The sequence below is a fragment of the Astyanax mexicanus genome, chromosome 2 (genome assembly GCF_023375975.1).
Source record: "Astyanax mexicanus isolate ESR-SI-001 chromosome 2, AstMex3_surface, whole genome shotgun sequence".
Lineage (NCBI taxonomy): Eukaryota > Metazoa > Chordata > Actinopteri > Characiformes > Acestrorhamphidae > Astyanax > Astyanax mexicanus.
Window position 1 is genome coordinate 60,160,970 of NC_064409.1, and position 23,201 is coordinate 60,184,170.

General features: G+C 37.8%; 1 protein-coding gene across 1 annotated transcript in view; it reads right to left on the reverse strand.

The window, feature by feature from the left end:
- Positions 1-23,201, reverse strand: part of pdhx (pyruvate dehydrogenase complex component X) — a 78,103-nt gene that overhangs the window by 28,842 nt on the left and 26,060 nt on the right. Inside the window, exons 4-5 of the mRNA XM_007228153.4 lie at positions 16,901-17,073; positions 9,694-9,792 (exon numbers count right to left, since the gene is read on the reverse strand). Of these exons, the coding sequence (XP_007228215.3) occupies positions 9,694-9,792; positions 16,901-17,073 (272 nt within the window). The remainder of the gene's footprint in view (positions 1-9,693; positions 9,793-16,900; positions 17,074-23,201) is intronic.

A 23,201-nucleotide genomic window follows, 5' to 3' on the forward strand; every position in this document is an offset into this window, starting at 1 on the left:
GACAAATGCAGGAACACTCATCATGTCTCATCACATTTCATCTCATCTGATCTGAGTGCCACTGAATGTTCAAACACAACACCAGCTATTAAATGGGTAAGGCATTAGCCCTGGCAGCACAGCTCCACATGATTCACACATTCAGTGAATTTAGGATTACAAAGATAATGCTAGGCTAATGTGGCTAACCGTCATTAGATTTAGGCCCTATCTCATTACTCACACTTGTACCCATGTACTTGTTATTTGAGTGTGTCTGTTCTCGAAATTGTTTTAATTAATTTAAAGTGTGCTCGTGAGTGGCCCTTATGAGTACTTGATTCATAGCACTTGTACGTCTGTATTATTACACAGTTGTGTGTAGGCAAGAGCTTTGGAAGACAAGCAATGCGGTGCTGCGTCCTTGCCATCCGCCATCAGAATTGAGACAGTAGATCATTATTACAATATTTTACACAAATATGACTTTTTTAACACAGGTTGTCTGAGCAGTGTGTTGTTTCAAGTGTTATTAATTTGCTTTTTGTGGCATGCCGAGCTCAAAGTCGCAGTGATTGCAGTATATTCAGCAGAGGTACTCTGCTCATTACAGGTCAGTGGAGTATCAACATGATCTTATAGCTGTTATTTCAAGGTAAAAATGCTACATTGTGTCACACTTTGCAGTGCGGGTAGTAGAGTCCGCCAGGGTTGTGGGCCTCTTTTTAAATGGGACTGCTAAAAATGTCCACTTCTACACATAAAAATTGACCAAACAACATAGCACCTTCAGTGCAAATGTGTGTTTATTGGTGCTTTTGATGGAAAAAAATGAGTCCATTTGATGAAAAAATGAAGAGAAAAAAAAATATTTAAAAAAAATAAATAAAATAAAGTATATATATAATTTAGAGAGGTTCAACAACACCACAAATTGTGTGGTTTTTTTTTTTTTTTTTTTCAAAAACACTCTCTTAATCTTTACAGAAGCAGTGATCCACAATATCACTGTCTTTCTACTTATTTCCACTCTCTCAGCCATGGAAGACTGACTCCTTATATAGGCTTCCCCTAGTGGTTAATTTAGGAAGGACATACCATTTTAGAGTGGAGGGGGGGGAGCCAAATATTTAAACAAATATTTCACAAATATATCTGCCACATTCAGACTTTAAAAAGATGGGTACAGCATTAATACATCTTTCTAAACAGAGTTTTACAAAATCATATCATAACAAAAAAAAATTATAAAAACAAAAATAGCTGAAAACTCTTTCCCCCTCTAGATAGGTCAAGCCACTTGGCCCACACTGGGCATGCTCCAACTTGTCCTGGGCCTATAAAAGACCAGGTTAAACCATTTTGTAATTCCTTTGTCTGCCAGAAACCACAACTGCTACCCCATGTAAGTATGAAAGATTATGTCCAAAGTATCTGTCTCTGCTTAGCAAAATCCTACAGTAAGAGTAAGAATTATTTAAACATTTTGTAAATGGCCAAGCTAGCATATAACTAAAATAGTGAGTACTAAACAGGGGCAGAACGGTATTTTATGTTTTGGGGAGTTAGAAAACAGAAAAACTAAGCCTGGCAGACCCGTTCTGTCACTGCTTCTGTAAAGATTAAGAGTGTTTTAAAGTTTTAAAAAATTTAAAGTGTTTTGAAAAAAACAAAACAAAAAAAAAACAAAAAAAAAAAAAACAATTTGTGGTGTTGTTGAACCTCTCTAAATTATATATATACTTTATTTTATTTTTTTTTTAGATTTTTTTTTTCTCTTCATTTTTTCGTCAAATGGACTCATTTTTTCCATCAAAAGCACCAATAAACACACATTTGCACTGAAGGTGCTATGTTGTTTGGTCAATTTTTATGTGTAGAAGTGGACATTTTTAGCAGTCCCATTTAAAAGAGGCCCACAACCCTGGTGGACTCTACTAACCGCACTGCAAAGTGTGACATCATGCCAATAACACAATCTTTTTATTAAGAGATAGGAAAACAGCATTTCTTTAAAAGCATTATAGCAATTCTTTCAAACAGTCCTAAACAACTAGGGCAGCAGATATCGATTATTTTAGTAATCGAGTACTCTACTGAAAAATCGATTTGATTAATCGAGTAATCGAATAAAACATATTTGTTTGCTTAAAGAGTAATTAAAAAATACACAAGAGAAAACAAGATTTCACTTAATAATGAGCGACCAACTGATTTTCCTTTTTAGATATGTTATATTTTTAAATTCACAACATACCTTTCCAAACTGCAAACACAAATAGAAATAATTAAAGGATTAATAATAATTTAATAATTAGTACTTTAATAAATTAAGTTAAATTATTTTTAACAAAGATTTCTTGTATCAAAACCATAGGGAATTAATCAATAAAAAAGCATAAACATTTGCATTATGTTGTGCTTCTTAGCTTCTGAACAGCAGAGGTGTTGCCAGTTCGTCTCACCAAGCCGGTGACATGTATTTGTTTATAAACTCCTCAGCTCTGTGTTCACGACTAATAAATGTTATAAAATGAGAATATACACTGGATTACCATTATAGACATCACACGCACTGAAACCAGAGACTCCTGCAGTGCACAGAAAAATGAATCACCCATCTGTGCTCACCAAAGACCTACTGGTGATTATGGGATTTAGTAGAACCCTTATGCATTATGGCAACCATGATTTGCAATAACTTGCCCTTATCCTGAAAGGCATGTAAGTCACTTCAAAAAGAAGGGAAAGGGAGAAGGGTGGGGGAGGAGAACAGGCAGGGGTTTATGGTTGAGTGAGAAGGACGTGTGTGTTGTTCAGGTATCAAGTACACTGCTACCTCTCAGCTCTCCGGTTACAGCCCAGAGCCCCGAGACCTCCACTCACTCTCAGTCCATAAATCAGGCCTTTTAGTGTCAGTCGCCTGCCCCCAGACTTTCCATTTACTCTCACTCACAGAGGCACACACAGACACACGCTTCTCCGTCTTGTTTGTTGGTATTATTGTCTGACATTGTTCGAGATTGTGGAATTCCCCGACCCACAGGGAGCAATCAGAGAATACACACAGTAAGTACACACACACATACACACAGTATTATCAAGAGAACAATCACCTATCAATCATTTAGGAAAACAAACAGAAAAACAAAGAAACAAATACATTAAGGAAATAAATGAAAACATTTTTTTATGTAGAAATCAACATTACCTTAATTAGGCAAGAACTTGCCAATACAATAATGCATAATAATAAGATATATGATTCAATTTAGTGCAAAATATTGCAATACTTTAAACAAGACTGCTATACTAATATACTGCATAAAAAATATCACAATCCAACCCTATCCAGACAAGATTAGTTTCTCAGGGGGGCGTCTGTGAAAATTGTTTCCCACTTCTACTAAGTGATAAAACTCTTGCATCCGGGTTGCAGTTAAAAAAAAAAAAAAAAAAAAAAAAAAAACAGAAGGACCAGTGAGGTTTTTGACTTTCTTGGTCACGTGACATCTCGTTCAGTAGCTCCTCCATTTTTACTCGCTGTTGTGTTTACATGGATCTCCGTGGAAATAAGTCCAAAGCGTAAATACGGTGCGTGGCGGTGACGAAACTTAGAAATGTGAGTCCGGACAGGAATAAAATTAGTTCAGTGAAAACAGTAGATATTTTAGCCTGTAATTTTCTCTGAGGACATCTGAGAAAAACACATACATGGTCGTTCCGGATGGGAATAAAATCACAGAGGGCCCCCAATAAATTGACCTCAAAAATGACCTCAGGACCCCCTGAGAAAAACGAATCTCGTCCGGATAAGGCTTAAGAGTCTTCGAGTTTCCTTTGCAGCCTAAACTGGAATAAAGCAGCTAGTTTAGTTCGTGCACAAGACATGAATATCACCTGTATCTATAACTATGTTGTTGTAGCGTGCTCAGCTAACCCTGTCGGACAGCGGTCGGTGTATTCTCGTTGTTTTTCTTGTTGTTATCTCGGAGACACATCGAGGCGCTTTGGTGTTCACACTAAAATAATAATGTTGTCATATGTGTCTCTGATCACCTCCATATGTGGTTTACTCAAATGACCCTTGAGACACATTGTACCACAATTTGAATTGCTGGACGTGCTGTACACTTATGATAACCCAGGATGCTTGGTTAATGCCAGGTGTGCACAGGGCTTAAGAAATGTGTTAGTGGAGGTTTTAAAAATCCTTTTTCATTGACTTTCCATCTTATTATGCAGGTGGATTATCTTAAACCTGCCCAGAAAAATCTCCTTAAAAAATAATGTGTTCAAAGATCAGCAAATAATAAATGCATAAGTAAATCCTGACTCAACCGAACTGGGGATAAACAAAACAACATATTCTGACGTTAAATGAAATCTGAATCTGAATGTCTTAACACTAGCACAGAGAGAAATGAACCAGCAACAACCTTGCCACATTTCTCTCACAAAGACGAGGTGAAGGGTTGAAATACAGTATTTTCATCCCAGCCATGTACAAACTCCTGCTGACACAAATACACACACGACTGAAGCCCAGACCTGACTGGAATATTAAACCACACAGCCAGTAGGCCATAACTGCTCAGACAACCAGACACACACACATACACACACACACATACAGCCCTAGACACATCACAGGGAAAGGACTCTCACTGTGATGGAGATTCAACAAGCATGGCTGATTAAGTCTTGATTCATGTCAACACTGAGATTCCATTGCCAGCTCTTTATTTGCATGATCGGAGAAAAACAGCACAGGGAAAGCAAGTATTAGCCTGTCAGGAACCCAGCTACACTCTTTAAACACTGCCTGAGAACATCCATTCAACCTGAAGTGGTACTGGTACCAAGATCTGCTTAAAACATAATTAATGGTTATTTGGCTATTGTACCTGCAAACATACAAATACTACTATTAATACCAGAACTACTACTACAGCTTATGCAGCTACTGCTACTACTACTAAAACCACTGATATTACTACAACTACTATTGCTAATAATACTACTAGTATTACTATTAGTATGACTACAACTGCTAGTACTACTGCTACTGCTGGTATTACTGTTAGTATGACTTGAACTGTTATTACTACTACTACTATTACGACTGCTTTTACCACTATTACTACTATTAATTACAGAGTTACTATTAAGTACAGAGTTTACTTCGATCACAAACTTTGTGCACACCAATGATTTAAAATATTTTTAACTGTGAGTATGACAATCAAAAAAAGTTGCAAATCAGGAAAGACTGAAAACACTGGTTTATATTAGTATAGTTTTAAAGCATTATGCATTTATAGCATTATGACATGCTCTTCACAACAGAACACACTCAAATCTGGCTGACTGACTCCCCAATTTATAACTGTTTAGACTGAGACTGACTCAGACTGAGCATCTGCTGTTGGAAAAAACTGTAGTGTGTTGATTTTGTAGCCCACACAATAAGCTAGCATTCACTGAGCTAGCTCAACTACAGATCCAATGAGTATGAGCAAAGACGTTATAGAGAAGACTAGCCATTTATTGAAATATGAATGGGATTTTTTGTTTATGGATTAAATCTTAAAATTAGCCAATTAACTAGCTGGTTATGCTATAAGCAGAGAAGTCAGAGTGCTAGAGGGGAAATCTCTACTCACTGTGGAGATGTACGCAAGCCTGGTAGATCTATTAATTGATCATGAGGTTTTAACAGAATTTTTAAAAACACTAATTCACATTTGATTTCCAGCATTTTGGTCTTTTCTCATTCAAAGAGATCAAGTGTCTGGTCTTGCACAATTTGAGATAACTGCCTAGCAGCACTGCAAAGACGGCGGCTGAGTGAACCAACTTGTCTAAAATGACTTGGGCATCAAGCAGCTTACTGCAGACTAACTGTCAGGATTATTGACGATAACCTATTGACTATATCTCAGAGAGTTAAGTCAAGCAACTGGTGTTGAAGTGATAGAAAGGCTAGATGTGATTGGTTCTCTTGTGTTTAGACTAACAGCCATCCAACTAGGCTTAGCGAAGTTAGCTAACAGGCTAAACACCTCATCACAGACTGTGCTCTATCTAAGTGGGGCTTAATACAGTTTTTAGTAGAAGGCTGCACCATGTGGCACACCTGTGAGTTAGACTTAATGACTGCACATTCAAAAATGAATAGCAGCAAGTCATATATAAAAAGCACACTTAGTTTCTAGGTACCACACCCGAATGAACCACCACAGTGTGCCCACACAAAGTACATGTTGCAGCATGATCTAATGCCACACACACTATCTATCTGACCTGAAAGTGTATGAAAGTGTATAAATCTGAGCCAGACAAGGTCTCACAAAGAGAGAGCAGATTATGCCAAGGGTAATCTACATTGGCCAACACATATCCTTGACATGTCAGTGGCATTAAACTCTGTGGCGGTTCTCATTGTTTTTGAGTGGCGTTTATTTTGTTTCTTGATCTTACTTGATGAAATAAGTAACGAAAAAGACGCCGGGGGTGCCCTTTAAATTCTGAACTGTTTATTTTGGCCTTAGAAGCACTTTTAAAAGCTGCTCACCTTCCCCTAATATAAACATTTTAACTATTAAGGGCTGGAAACACTCAATCACCCTGTGCTGATGAGAAACCCATGGGATAAGCCAATGTTACTGCAGGAGTTCTCACTATAGAAGTTAAATGTTTGGCATAGGGCAATAATGCTTTACTGCACAGTCACTAGGCAAGCACATGGTCCCTGGGCCTTTGTGTGTGTTATATGTTGGGAAAGCTGCTGTTTTGTGGTGTTTTTGAGTCTAAAATAGGGTTGGGAATCACATGGCACCTCACAATATGATATTATAAATTATATACTGCCCACAATAATGATTATATGGATTATTATGTCACAATACTCTTATTCTGCAATACTTGATATATCACAAGACAATTCTGTACAATACTTCGTAAAGCATCTGTGTTACTGAAGAGCATAAAATACTCATAAATAAGCAGATACCAGGAGTTTTGGATTTATTGGTGTCAGTTTTACAAAATTTAAAACACCACTACTTTTTACCACAGGTATACACTATTTATTTGGCTAGCACCACCAAGATGATTAGTCACTTTAGTCAAAATTGGTGAGTCTTAGGGAGTTTAGAGCACCTATGGTAAAATAAAAAAAAGAATATTGGATGCCACGTATCAATTGATAAGAAATATTGTGGTATTGATACATTTTCCCACCCCCAGTCTAGACTAGTTTGTCAAAGTCACAAAGGTCTGAGAAGATACTTTTATTGTCAGTTTATTGTCTCTCAGCTTGTCCAAAAGTGCATGTTTAAAGCATGTTTAGAGCTACATTGCCGCATGGAACAGCCATTTACTAAATACTGTATTATGCTCTAAATGTGTAGGCTTTCAGCCCCACTTAGATAGAGCATGGTCTGTGCTGTGGTGTTTAGCCTGTTAGCTAACTTATCTAAGCTGGCTGTGAGTGCAAACATGAGAGAACCAAATCCTTATATAGCGGCAGTTCAAAAGAGAAACACTTCCTGACTACAGAGGGATGCTGGAGCAAGAGATGCAGATTCTCACATAATGCTGATGTTCAGAGCTAAAACAGAGATTCAGTTTCCCCCGCATCACCAAACAACTAAATTCTACCCTAAAACAATATACCGTATCTTTCGGACTATGAGGAAACACCTAAAATTCTTTAGTGTTTCCAAAAATCTACAGTGCGTCCTATGATCCAGTGAGCATTATGTATGAATTCTACCGGTCAGGTTGTAAGGAGTAGTAAAGCTACTCTGCTGAATTACAGAGTATAAGGTAGTTAGCGCTGCTAACCGTGGTTAGGTAGCGCTGCTAATCGGGACTGGCTAGCTCTGATAACTGGGCCTAGCTAGGCTGCTAACCAGGGCTGTCTAAGCGCTTGCTAACTGCAGCTGGCTATGCTGCTAACTGTGGCTAGCACTCACCCTTGGACAAAATACTGGAATTCTAAGCTTACTGTAAATAAATGGAAGCACTTTACTTACCAAATAAACAGTTTTCAGGAAAGAAATCTGTGTAGACTAATATCCAGTGCTCGTTTGACTTTAAAATAATTTGTATTTTTTTTTTAAGAATTACAGTTTTGTTTACTTAGAAGCTTACCCCAGCTTCCACATTAAAAGGAAAACATGGCGACACCCTTGTTCACTGCGAAGTAAGCATCCTTACTTAGTGCCACTTAATGTGCCTTGTAATCCAGTGCACCTTATTAGTCCAGAAAATACGGTATCACATGTACCCACATGTAACTACTGATATTAATCCACTGCATTTATTATCTAAATAATTTTCCTTGATTAAAATTAATGGACACTTATTTAATAAATGATAGACTAGAGTTCTCCTCTAACAGACTGGACAGGGCGGAGTCTAGTGACTAAACATGGTAGTATGTTATTAAGTGGACAGTATATAAAAAAAAGCAGGCATTGGCAAACTTTTTCAGTCAGAGGTTCAGAATATAAGTTTCAATTAATTCTTGATTGATTGCCCAGCCCTAACCAAAACTAATTAATAATTCTGAAAAGGTCAAACACACAGTATAATGAACATTATACAAGAAGGTTAAATGCCAAATGAAAATTTCTACATAATGGCAAAAACACCAAACATGCTGTATCAGTCCATCCCATTAATGTATGTACGTTTTTCTCATCACTCTTCCTCTTATTAACTCTTCGTAGGGGATTACGTAATGATGGGTGATCTCATCCTCATGTAATGTGCCCTGTTTACATACCCACTTTGCAATCGCCTGGCAGCAGGGAGGGAGGGATGGTGCGGGAGGGTGGTGCCCACCCAGAGCTGAATCTTATCAGATAAACCAGCACAATAGAGAGGAAGAGCTTTTTCTGCCAAAAGAATGGCGTGTGTTTATGACGAGAGGGGGTTAAAATATGGCATTAGACTGGCAGGTACATGCTTATATAAACCCCTTATCAGAGGCAGAACACCACGGTGAGTCTTAAATTGCTCCCATTTCTCAAGCAGACCATGAACTGCTGTTTCTGCCTGTGTATTTATACACTGATATTCAGCTCAGACTCTATTGATCACGCTCTGGGCTTTAGTGAACGGCTGAGGGAGCCCATGCTGGATCGTGCGGAGGCTCAGAGCACCCACAGTGAGAAATGTGGGGGGATATTAGGGAGTCGGGGGGTCTCTACTCGGCTACTGGCTGTGTTCTCAGTTCTGCTCAGTTCGGTTTTCTAAAGCCGTGCTTACTCAAAGCTTCAAATGACCTTATGTTATAACAATGTGGGTGAAGTTGCCTGACCTCTTTTGCCACTCAACGCACACAGACACACACACACACACACCATGCTCTCTGTTTCTATGGAGGAGAAGCAGAGAGACAGGGTTGTCATGGCAATGCATGTTGCTAATGAAACTGGCCAGTGGGATGGTTGGGGAGTGCAGCAGGCGCTCCATCAGGCCCCAGTGGCAGCAAGAGTGCATTAGAAACACGCTCTCAGCCCCCACTGCATTATACCCAGCACAAGTAAAAACACAGCCTTCGTCGTCATCTCTCTCTCTCAATTGGCGTCGGGAAAAGCTCTCATACTTCACACCAACCAACGATATATTCCAATTGGGTCGACACGGACCTCGAGTCTGTTTTCTGTGTGGGCAGGAGGATGCGTCCTCATAACTCACTCTTTAGTGATGAGACCACGAGGGCCGGTGGCTGTGGCTAGATGAGGGTCCAGGCCATGTGTGTCCAGTATGTGCCGTGCAGCAGGACTTAACCGCAACCTGGGAACAAAACACAAACACACACACATATATAAATAGATTAGCCTACAAATAGAAAATTTATATACTGCAGAAGATAAATGCAAAACACATAGAAATAATTTTTTTAAACCACTTCCCAAATAATACCAGTACATATGGTATACTGGAGGTGAATTAAGAACCGGTATGCATTTTTGACATACCACCATACCGCTAGAGGCGCTGTGGAGCGCTGTGTAGAACAGTGCCACCAAAAAAAAACACAGTAGCAGAACTCACTAGTTAACGCTAGCCAGTTAGCATAACAGGCTAACTCACTATAGTAACGGCAGCTCAGTTCTGTGGAGCCTCACGCTGCCCTGCCTGGAGAAACATGAGAACAGAACTCCTGGAGCTTTTGCTGCTGCTCCTTGCAATATGAGTAACTATAGCCCTTTTAAATATATTAAGACTGTAGCTTAAAGGATATTATTAATGCATGCTGAACTGAATGCATTTGTGTATTTGTTAACTGGAGAATTAAGAGCATTGTGATAAACTGATGAACAGCTATTGTTAAATGCTTAAATGACTCTAATGGCTTTAATAATAACATTGTAAATTGATCTTAAACTTGCATTTTACTTGTGAAGTAGAACATTTGAGAAATATCTCTTTTGAATACTTAAACACTGAGTATTTTAGGTATGTTTATAGTGTTTATGGAACTATTTTAAATATTTAGTATAAAGGAAGCCATGTTAAAGTTGTTGGAATATCTCTTTTTAAGGTCTATTTTTACATTCTTTAGCTGTTTTTCTGATGATAAAATCCAATTTCTTCATTTATTATGTAATTTTGCGGGACAAAGTAAACCCAACAGTAATCAAAGCCTTTATTTAAATCCTTAATGTTTCATACGATTTGTCCTTCTTTCTGTACAGTAAGTCACAAACCTATGTCCAGCAAAAAAAAATCTAAATAAATAATAATAATAATAATAATAATAATAATAATAATAATTATAATAATAATAATAATAAAATACAGTGATCTACCGTGAAATGTCATGATATGCATTTTTGGACACCGCCTAGCACCACTGACCACTGAACAACAGGGTGATAAAGTATGCAAAAAAACAGAAGGCATTAGGGAGTTATAAAAAAAAAAGATTATAATTGATGTGTGTTTAAATAATATAAAAAAACACCCCTTAAGCTACAGTTTTAGAAGAACAATTTACCTTAAATGCATCATTGTGTTTAATGAAGCAATTCACTAAATAGCTCCTTCAATCACAGGATTAAGTGTTTTTAAACTACAGGGTGAGTATCAAGCAGCAATCACCCAAAACTCTGTAAGACCCTTAGCTCTGCATTTTTCTAATCATGACACAAGCACAAATCAAGGTGCAACAATGAAGTGCTGGTTTCAATTACATGGCAATTGTTACTCCAAACAGGGTGGGGTAACGGTGAATATATTATCAGTAGGGGTGGTTAGGCAAGCTGCAGTAATATACAGTGCAATGATCCAAGTATTCTGAATGTTTCAGGCTTGTTAAGCCACTTCATTTCTATCCCCCACATTAACAACCAGACACAAATAGGGAAAATGTGTCTGTGCACATAAGCAATCAGCCATCATTATACAATTTACCTTCATTTACGCCTGTATAAAAATAGAAACTACGGGCTTTAGTGGCAGATGAAATTCCTCACTGCCATTACAAATCTGGGTTGGGTTTTTCCAAAAAAATTCTTAAGAGCACAAAGATTACACACTTTAACTTTTTCCTAGTTAAGATCTTAACAGATACGTATAAGGATTTGGCACACAGAGATTAGATTAGCAAGTGTAAAGTCCTATCATTTCTGCAATATGGAGGACGTAACATTAGCGTAATTGTGGAACTAAGGCTTAAAACTGATTTCAGATATAAAGACAAAGTCTGCAGAGGAAGGAATCTGTTAAAAGAGGGGAAAACTGAATTTGCAGAAAAATGCATCTTATAGAAGATTTGGGTTGTTAAAAAATTAAATACACAGCCTTCAAAAAGGTGCGGCCCTAAAACACTATCACAATATTTCATGGTATTTTTGAGATAACAATACTCTTGGCAATATGCAAAAATATTTAATTTAAAAAATAAATAAATTTTAAGAATACACTACTGCAACAAAATGAAAATGAAATATTATTGCATACAATATCATATGGCACACCTCTAAGGGAAAAACTAAATTGTATCAGAGTTGTAACAGAAGTTCACCCAGAATGTTATGGTACTAATAATGCACTCCAAATGTCTCCATATATCCAGGATTAAAGTAAAATAAATGATACTGGACAGATATAATCTGTCTCTGGTAGATGTATAATGAGAAATGAGAACAGTGTGAATTTTTCTTTTGCTAAAAACAGCAAAAAAGTAGAACCCTGATGTGCTAATTATGGGTGGATAATATGCCATGATATAATACAGGGTATAATTTTATTCATGAAAAATGTTCGCAATATTATTACATACGATACGATACGATACGATATGGCACACCCCTACTGCAAACTCTCTCATACAAATAGAGTTTGACTCAGAGTTGGAGGATGCACATGTCCCTGCACAGCACTTTCAGTAAATATGCTTTTTAGCTTAGAAGAACACTTACTCAAGACATGACTCACTCAAATTAACACAAGCCTTAGATCACAAGGCTTTTATAACTTTTATTGAAATCTAAAAGAGCAGGACAAAAAAGGATTTCTGCTACAGCAATTTAAATAACAGGACAATTTAATTTTCCAAAGAAGTGATTTCATAGCTCCCGCTCTCAGCTTTTCTGAATGCCATACCTTCCATTTCATTTCCATTTCAAGCTAGCGGCTCTCGACACCTCTTTCTCCCATGCAATTTATTCCTGCCATCATGACTGCCTCTTCATTCCACTGCCAAGAGAACGGCCTTTCAAATAAAAAATATCATTATCTGTCTTTTCTTTTACATTGATAGCATTTGGCTGACGCTTTTATTCAGAGTGAGTTACATTTGAATCATGTTACACAAGCAGGAGGATGTAGTGTTAGGAGTCTTGACCAAGGACATTTTTGTGGGTCACTGAGTGTTAGGAACTGAATCCAAAGACTTATCCGGACAGGATTCGTTTCTCAGGGGGTCCTTGGTTAATTTTCTCTTTTAAGGGGGTCCTCTGTTATTTTATTTCTGTCCGGAACGACCATGTGCGTGTTTTTCTCAGACGAACTCTGAAAAAAAACAGGCTGTTCGGAGTTGAGTTTACTAAAATAGCTATTTGTCCACTGCTACACACCATAATTACACTTTGGATGCACATTTCCACAGAGATCCCCATAAACTCAACAGCGAGTGGAAATGGAGGAGCTACTGAAAGCGATGTCTTGTTACCAAGAAAGCCTAAAAACCTACTGGTCCTTCTTTTTTTAATTGCAGTCCGGATGCAAGAGTTTTATCACTGAGTAGAAGTGTAAACAAATTTCACAGACGTCCCCCTGAGAAACTAATCCCATCCAGATTTGGCTCAAGTCTGTTACAGGTAGGTTGATCATTTCCCACTACAATAGACCATGATCTACACGACTTTAATATTGTAGTAAGATAATTAAATAAATGGCAAATAAAATTAAATACTTCTCAAAGTTGTCTAAAATGACTTAAAAATCAGGATGTGCCAGTGGTTCTGCTGAGAAACACAAAGCGTCATGCTGTTAAGATCAGAGAACACCTGCTTTTTAAAGTAGACACACTGATTGGTTTATTCACGTTACAACCAAAACACACCCATGATTAATTTTGCGCCCTCACGATACCAAAGACACACCAACATGCCCAGTGGCAAGATACGCACTTGACCGGAGCGCTATAGATCACTAAAATAGGACCCTTGATCTATATTCCACCTTAAATAGAGCAGGAGCTACATTATGTATGTTTCAACAGCAGAACAGAGGGTGGAATGGAAACTTTGTGTAAGAAAAGAGCTTTAGTGTAGTTTAACTCAGAGACTTGTAGTAAATGTGACACAGCAACTACAAGCAGTAAACAAAACAGCAGGTAAAAGCCTATTTTCTGCTGTTCTGTTCCAGGCAATCAAGATCACGCAGTTTGGTTTTGCTTGTGCAGCAATAAATACGTTTTTTGAGATATAGTCCCAATCTATAGCTTTGAACTATGCCTTGTTGGAAATGAAACTATAGTGAAATAAAAAGAGTTGATTGGGAAATCCCTCCTTACCTGCATTCAATTGCGCTTGTTCACACATGGACATTACACATGGCCACTGAAGTTTACTAAAACACTTTTAATAATGAGAGGCAAAGCAAGACAAGACAAAGAACTGTACTAAACTGAACTGCAGCTGTGACCAGTGAAACTAACCTGACTACACTAACAAGGAGTATACAAACCCCAACATGATAAACACTCACTTGAACCTCACTTGATCAAGAGTTTCTCTTGCATTATATACATTTTGGCTTACATGGTTATATGTGAAATATTGACTTGCTGGAGACTGAACAAAAAGGTTCTTTCTGAGCAGGAGTCATGACAATTCCCTCAGAATTAGGGCTCTGGCATTGGGAACTATAGTATTGCAGTCCAATGTGGAGGGGAGACATTAACAGGACCCAGTGGGCGAAATTCTGAATTATGTATAATGTGTCCAGAATCAGAAGACAAGAGAAGAAGGGCATAAACTATAGATCCAGACAGTCATGTGGGCTGGACAGATTCAACTGGGAAGACCACAGATGGCAGTGGGTTGAAGCCATTCTAAAGAAATAATTAATAATGCATGAAAACCATGCCATCATATCTGTCTCAAATTATCTGGTTATCTTCTGTGATGGCTGCCACTCTCTGGGAACTCACCCCTACCCCAGGAGTGACTCTCATACATCGTTATTACTGGAGCCAGGTATATAAATGCCTCACAGCTGGTATATGCAATGCAACCAGTGATAAATTAATCTTACTGTCTTTGTCCACTGTGCACTGTGGTCTCATTTGATTTGTACATATATATATATATATATATATATATATATATATACATATATATATATATATATATATATATATATATATATATATATATAAGATCTGCAGTTGTCTGGAACTGACAAAGGTGTAAAAGACCCATGGGTATAAAAGGTGAAGCAGCTGTCATCAGGTTCAATAAACATAAGAGAGTAAGGAATGCCAGGCAGCCACCCAGCTTAACATGGGAAAGAAGACCAAGAATGTCTTGAGCATGTGTGTGTGTGTGTGTGTGTGTGTGTGTGTGTGTGGGGGGGGGGGGTTAATAAAGTCATCACACAGGATGAGTCTGAAGATCTGGTATATGAACAAGGGCAAATGACACAAGACTGAACCTGCCAAACACAGAACTATCTTATAGGGATCTGATTCCTGAAGAGCAGCTTTAAGGAGTGCCAGAGCACTGTAGAGGAAGATTAGGGGCATAGTTTAAAATGAATAGAATCAAGAATTAAGAAATAGGGGGTTGCTGCAATGATAAATAATTTTTTTTTAAAGTTTAACACAAAAAATGTAAGAAGTTTATTGGTCTCCAGTCAAGTAAATACATTCACAATCTGTCAGGCTGATGCTATTTAGGCTAATAGACTGCAGATGTTAATGGAGATGGCTAACGGCTAACTGGCGATGCTAACTGTATTTCCGAAATAAATTAATCACTGTTTTTTAATTAACAGATGGGTGTGTTTGTGCTGGTTAGTGTTTGTAGATCCTGTGGTTTTATAGGATATGTGGATTATGACTAGTTCACTTCAGTCTGTAGTATATTCCTTTACAACACCAGAATGCAGCTGCTGTCGGTTCAGTGCTAGCTAGGCTAACAGACTGCTGGTCTTAAATCTGTTCACCCCTCGGATGCTGAATTTAAGTGTACCGTTCTGCTGTTCAGCGTTTCCAAAGTGAAAAATCTCCAGATAATCGAATTTACTCTGAAGACTGAAGCTGCTGGGGGTTTAGGGTAAAGTGTGGAACTGGAATCCAGATCAGTGATGTGTTTTGTGTTAACGTTACGGCGGGTTCAGCTCAAGCTGCAGACTGGAATATGGATCGGTAAGTAGATTGAGTGCGCTCGCCCGTCAGTATCGGCCCCGAACGGATTGACTTCAGTGTCTGAATCAATTTCTTTGATTTTGCTATTTATATGTTTAAGTAAAATGATAATTGTTGTTTTATTCTATAAACTACGGACAACATTTCTCTACAGTCTTCATGCATCTTGGCATGTTCTCCTCCACCAGTCTTACACACTGCTTTTGGAGAACTTTATGCCTCTCCTGGTGCAAAAAAAGTAAAAATAGCGAAAAGATTCTGTGTTTTTTAAGGCACATGCAGCGCAGATGTGAGCAGTGATCGTACTGTTTACAGTGATCGTACACAGTTTACATACTGTGCTCTTAGTATGTAAACAGCATGGAGCAGTAGAGACAGCGTTTGTTCGTAGCAGTATATTGTATGGCAAATATATAACATTAAACTGTGCTTAATTAGTAGTTTAGCTCAATTAACAAGAAGTACATTTATTAGCTGGGTCGGATCAAGCCATTCTCAGTGGAAGTTGGGGTCAAACTGATTGACGCATTACTGATTCCAAATTTATCATCATTAATTACAATGATTATACTTTGGAAAAACAAAAGTAGCAGCCCAAACTAGCTGTCCACCATGTGAGCAGTCCAAATGTATCAACTTATACCAGGATTTACAACTGGAGACAGAACTTAAAGGGGCAAATTCTACATCTGGAGTGACTGGTTGTGTTTTACCACTCTTGCCTGGAATCTGTCAGACTAGACCATAACAAAAGCCTTTAAAGTTTTATGAGACCCTTCTCACCTGACTAACCTCATTTTAAGTACTTCCCGTCTTTTATAACACTTGGTTCCCTGAACTACAGATGTGTTGAAGTGAGAATATTTTCTTTATTAAGATTGATGCACAATGTAAAGGTGATGCTTAAAATATATTTACATTTTAAGGCTAAATGCAGGGAACCAGGAACACTTTACATGAGAATCTGTACATTTTATGATCAAATGTCTTAAAAGTGAGAAGTCTGTCATTTGTACATACTGTCCAGCTTCTGCAGATCTAGGAGGTGGGGCTACAGGAGTTGTAGAGGTTGGAGCAGCAGCGGGAGGAGCAGGAGATGGAGCAGGGATTTCCACTTGTTTCCAGTCTTCCCCTTCTTCTACCATCACTGCAATGAGAGTCCCCAAACGCACACTCTTACTACCTTCCTCCATCTGTGTGAGAGAAAGAGAGAGAAAGAGAGAGAGAGAGATTATATATCCGTTCATCAATTCTGAAAAGTGCATTAAATTCTAATGGGTTTTGTTATCACCTTTCACAAGCTGCTCACACATTTAATAACTGATAAATATCTTCTTTCACAAGAAAACTGCAGGAAACAGCTGTGCCTGGGAGGAAACTAGGCAGTTAGAAGGACAACCGTGCAAGTGTTTAAAATATACAATGCATTTGGTACTGTCTACTGTCAACACGTTTGGGCGTCAGAAAACAAGCTACAGTTTTAAAGAAGAAATCAACAGAAAGGAATTGTAGGAATAATGAGTAGTTGGTTTACACCACCAGTAGAAATAAATATAATGTACATATTATGGTCCGTAAATATCATGACTGAGGGAGATGCTATTATTCTCAATAAGGTACCGCAGTATTAAATATTAATTTATTTTGACAGAGTGACAACACTCATATTGTGTAATTTCCTGATGATATTTAAACAGTTCTGATGGGACATAATATTGATTTTGACTCTTCGTACAGCTCATTATTATAAATCAGTATTTTTCATATATATATACAGCTATGGGTAAAAAAAAAGCCCACTTCAGTTTTAACGATTTATAATATAATAATAATAATAATAACTTTACATTTATAATGCGCTTTTCTAAAGACCCAAAGCGCTACATAAAAGTAGTAAAATAAACAACAACAAAATAAACAAAAACACTTAACCACTCTTAAATGTTAAAGAAAAAAGATGAGTTTTAAGTAATTTTTTAAAACAGTCCAAGGTAGGAGCACTTTTAATGACCTCAGGGAGAGCATTCCACAATCGTGGCGCTCTAAAAGAAAATGCTCTCTCTCCTATCCTTTTGAGCTTACAGATAGGCTCCTGTAATGTCCAAGGGCTAACAGAGCGAAGATTGCGTGAGGGAGTGTAAAACTTCACCAGATCACAAAGATAGACCGGAGCAGTCCCATGTACCACCTTAAAAGTTAGAATAAGAGTCTTAAAATCAATTCGTACTCGGACAGGGAGCCAGTGAAGTTTCTTTAGTACAGGAGTGATGTGTTCACGTAGTGAGGTATTGGTCAACATTCTGGCAGCACAATTCTGAACATACTGCAGCTTCTGGAGAGATTTCCTTGGTAAAGCAGAGTAAAGCGAGTTGCAGTAGTCCAGTCTACATGTAATAAACGCATGTTATAGGTATATGTTTGACTAAAGTGAACATTGTTGTTTTATTCTATAAACTACAGACAAAATTTCAGAAAGAGTTCAGAAATTAATCACAGTTTTCATGCATCTTGGCATGCTCTCCCTTACCAGTCTTACACACTGCTTTTGGATAACTTTATGCCACTCCAAAAATGCAAAAATTCAAGCAGTTCAGCTTGGTTTGATGGCGTGTGATCATCCATCTTCCTCTTGATTATATTCCAGAGGTTTTTAATTTGGTAAAATCAAAGAAACTAATCAGTTCTAAGTGGTCTCTTATTTTTTTTCAGAGCTGTATATGGGTTTATATTTCTACATATTTTAGCACTTATCTTTAATGGTCTTATATTTTAGCCCTTCCCTGGAAAAAGACATTCCATGGGAGATCATGTTTAGGCTATATCCTGAGTCACTCAGCCATTTTTCTGCAAAGCCAATTGTTTTTTTTTGCTTATCTTTTTAGTACAACTTCCCCAATTCTTGTGGTACCACTGAAATTCTAAAGTAAAATGTAATAAGAAATAAGTTTTTGCTCACCAATGTCCCATTACTTTTGCTAACACATATAAATGTTCACGCATGTGTATCGTGGCAACCCCCTTTACTAAAAACCAACCACATACTGCCCAGCAAATACAATTAGTCCTTACTAGACAGAATATATATATATATATATATATATATATATATATATATATATATATATATATATATATATTTTTTTTTTTTTTTTGCAAAATTACATTTAACATACTGTTTGACTCACCACCATCTTGGGGACCAATGAATAAAATTACCAGAAAAGCAGAAACAGTCCTTACTCAATAACGTCAATAAGACCATATACTGGCTGTTCTCTGCTATCTTTGCCTTTTTGTTTAAGATCTACTGACTGAGCAAACCAGGAGAGACAGACTTCACACTGAATGCCGCCACCTAATTGACCATAGGCAGACCTCACATATCCTCAATTCAATTTCCTCCCATTAGTTTGTGCTATTGTGTGCACATAGCCATTTGACTCCCTTCTAGCAGCAGCAGCAGCAGCTGGGATAACGACACATCAGCCACCTGCCTTAACCTGCATTTTATTAACAGTGCCAAAAGATACACTTTCTCCTTCTATCAAACACTGATACATGTTCTTTCACAGTCAACACAGATTACTTCTGAATGAAAGACCAGACACTTCACACAGGAGGTCAAAAACCGCATCAACTCAATTCACGAGCTGCAGCTCTACCAAAGTGAAAAGATGCTACAGCACAGCACACACTTTACCTGTGCTCAGATCACAGACTGCCAGACATGCAGTCAAGGCTGTGAATAGAGTTGGTTCTGGGGTTAAATGATGAATTAGATGATCCAGTACCAGTTTCAGGACTTACAAGAAAATATCAGCACTATGTCTGGAATATGGCAAAGCTTTCTCTATTGGTTTTGTTCATCCAAACAAATCTAAATACATTTACTGGGTATTTTAAGTTACTATTTTGACTCAGATTTAGGCCAATTTATAAAACATTGCTATTTTGCCACAGAATTGCAAATGTGCTGATTATTTGAGGCTACATTGAAAATTGAAAATAATTAATGTATAGGAGATGGTCACAAAGCCAGAAGTGCTGTTGCTCTGTTTCGTTGATTTTACCCAATTGAAAAACCTCTGGAATATAATCAAGAGGAAGACAGATGATTACAAGCCATCAAACCAAGCTGAACTGCTTCAATTTTTTTCACCATGAGTGTGCAAAAGCAGTGTGTAAGACTGGTGGAGGATTAAAAACCAAGGTTATTTAATCAAATATGTATTTCTGATATCAAATATGTAGCTCTGCATCTTTTTTGTTATTTCAGCCATTTCTAATTTTCTATAAATACATGCTCTAAATGATGCATGGGGATCTCAGACAATGCGCTGTCATGGTTCAGATCGTACCTCACTGGGCGCTCGTTCAGGGTGTCATGGCAAGGACGGCTGTCCCCAGCCCACTCGTTACCCACTGGGGTTCCCCAGGGTTCGGTACTGGGACCTCTTCTCTTCTCAATATACACCACCTCTCTAGGTCGGGTTATCCGCTCACATGGTTTTTCCTACCACTGCTTTGCTGACGACACTCAGCTATACCTGTCGTTCTCACCAGATGATCACTCAATCTCTGCACGAATATCACAGTGTCTCTCAGACATATCCGCATAGATGAAGGAACATCACCTCCAACTAAACCTCTCAAAGACTGAACTTCTGGTCATACCAGCAAAACCTTCTATTCAACACAACTTTGCCATAACCATCGACTCTCTCTCTCTCACCGACAAAGGTTGCTAGGAACCTGGGTGTCATGGTTGATGACCAGCTTCTCTTCACGCACCATGTGGCCTCAGTTGCTCGATCCTGCCGCTTTGCGCTTTACAACATCGGAAAAATTCGACCGTTTCTGACGCAACAGGCCACCCAACTCCTGGTACAAGCTGTGGTAATCTCACGCCTCGACTACTGCAATGCCGTACTAACTGGCCTCCCGGCCTGTGTAGTAAAACCACTACAGATGATTCAGAATGCAGCAGCACGTTTGGTCTTCAACCAACCAAAACGGGCACATGTCACTCCGCTGCTCATTGAGCTCCACTGGCTACCGGTTGCTGCTCGCATCAAATACAAAGTGCTTACAATCGCCTACAAGGTGATGACAGTACAGGCTCCTTCCTACCTGCACTCGCTCCTGAAGGCTTACGCTACCTCCCTACCTGCACACAAAGCAATCCAGACTGTTCTCATACAGAGTTCCCCAATGGTGGAACAAACTACCTTCCACTACCAGATCAGGAGAATCTCTCGCTATATTTAAGAAACTCCTGAAGACAGAGCTCTTCAAAGAGCACTTACTCTCCTAACACCTCTAACAAACTAATTCTAACCTCATCTCCTTCTTCCTCTTCTCTACTCCTCTATCCCATTATTTCCCTCTGACCTCCTTAAGGCCCTATCTATAGATGTTTTATTTTTAACTTCTATTATTTTTGTACTTAACCTCTTCTATTATTTGCACTTCAATATTGTAAGTCGCTTTGGACAAAAGCGTCTGCCAAATGTAATGTAATGTAATGTAATGATATTTTTATTTGGAATTTGGGAGAAATGTTGTTCATAGTTTATAGAATAAAACAGCAATATTCATTTTACTCAAACATGTACCTATAAATAGCAAAATCAAAGAGATTGATTCAGAAACAAAAGAGGTCTCTTATTTTTTTCCAGAGCTGTATATTACAATATAGATATTACACTACTATAATATAATAATATAAGATATGTATTATAACACATACTATTATAATACAGAACAAAGTCTAATCTAAATCTAGTCTGTAGGCCTAAACCACACTACACTATTATTACTGTCTCGGCTAGACTGTGTTGGAGTAGTTTACCCAGGAAACAGTCGTATTGACAATATATGACAATATATATTTGATATCAAACATCTGCCCAGCCTAATATACAACTTTTGAGGAACTGTCCAGTATAACGGCAAAAATGTTAGACAATCCTTTTGAGTGTCCATCAAAAACCTTATCATATACCTCTTACAGTTAGTATAAACTGGGATCACAGAATAATTGGCCAAAAAAACGATTAATAAATGGCTTAAAAAATCTTTCATGACCTTTGTCTTTTTGTTTGACCTTCATGCATGTGGTACAGGAGTCATGCAAGCACTTGCAACAAGCCAGCCTTGGATTGCGCAAGCAGAGGAAACAGCAAATAAACAGAAGCAGCAAAAACAAAAGAAAAATCCACAGCCTTCATGGAGGTTGGTAGAACACACTCAGACACACACATACAAATCACCAACAATAAACAACAATTAAACCAGCGGATGAGGAATTTATATAGGCTTAACAATTTATTCTTTCCATGAGCTGCAGGCCTCGACTCCACTGCTACTGGCAGCACAACACTCATTCCCTCATTTATAACTGCTGCTCTGCTATTCTCCGCTGTGTTTTATCCTCCGCTTACAGATGGCCAGACTGCCTTAATTGGACAGAGGGCGAAATGAAGAGCTCAACACTGCCATCACTTGGATGAACAAGGTAACTACATTCAAAGCAATCATAGGGCTTTCATTTTTTGTATTTTGGGTAATGACGTGGTGCCCATAATTTCTGTCTGACTGCTTAATTTGAAGTGAAAAAAGAAAGATTTAAATGCATAAAACAATGAAATTTTTCACAATTACTGTTTTTTGCTGTTTATTTCTGTTATTTAAAGTGACAATATAATGTGGTGTGACCCATAACAGCAATAGCTATAAAACAACATTAAATATTCTAACCACTGACACATTATGCTTAAGTTGTTGGTTTAAAACAATGTTTAAAAGTCTTTTACTTTTAAATAAAGCTCTGGAAAAAAAATGAGACCACTTAAAAATTATGAGTTTCTTTGATTTGACCAAATTAAAAAGCTCTGGAATATAATCAAGAGGAAGATGAATGATCACAAGCCATCAAACCAAGCTAAACAGCTTGAATTTTTGCAGCAGAAATGGCATAAAATTATCTAAAAGCAGTGTGTAAGACTGGTGGAGTAGAACATGCCAAGATGCACGAAAACTGTGCCTAAAAACCAGGGTTATTCCACCAAATATTGATTTCTGAACTCTTAAAACTGCATCTTTTTTGTTATTTCAGCCATTTCTTATGTTCTGCAAATAAATGCTCTAAATGGCAATATTGTATTTGGAATTTGGGATAAATGTTGTCCGTAGTTTATAGAATAAAACAACAGTGTAGTTTTTTTTCCAACATATACCCATAAATAGCAAAATCAGATAAACTGATTCAGAAACTGAAGTGGTCTCTTAATTTTTTCCAGAGCTGTATGAGATGTTCAGG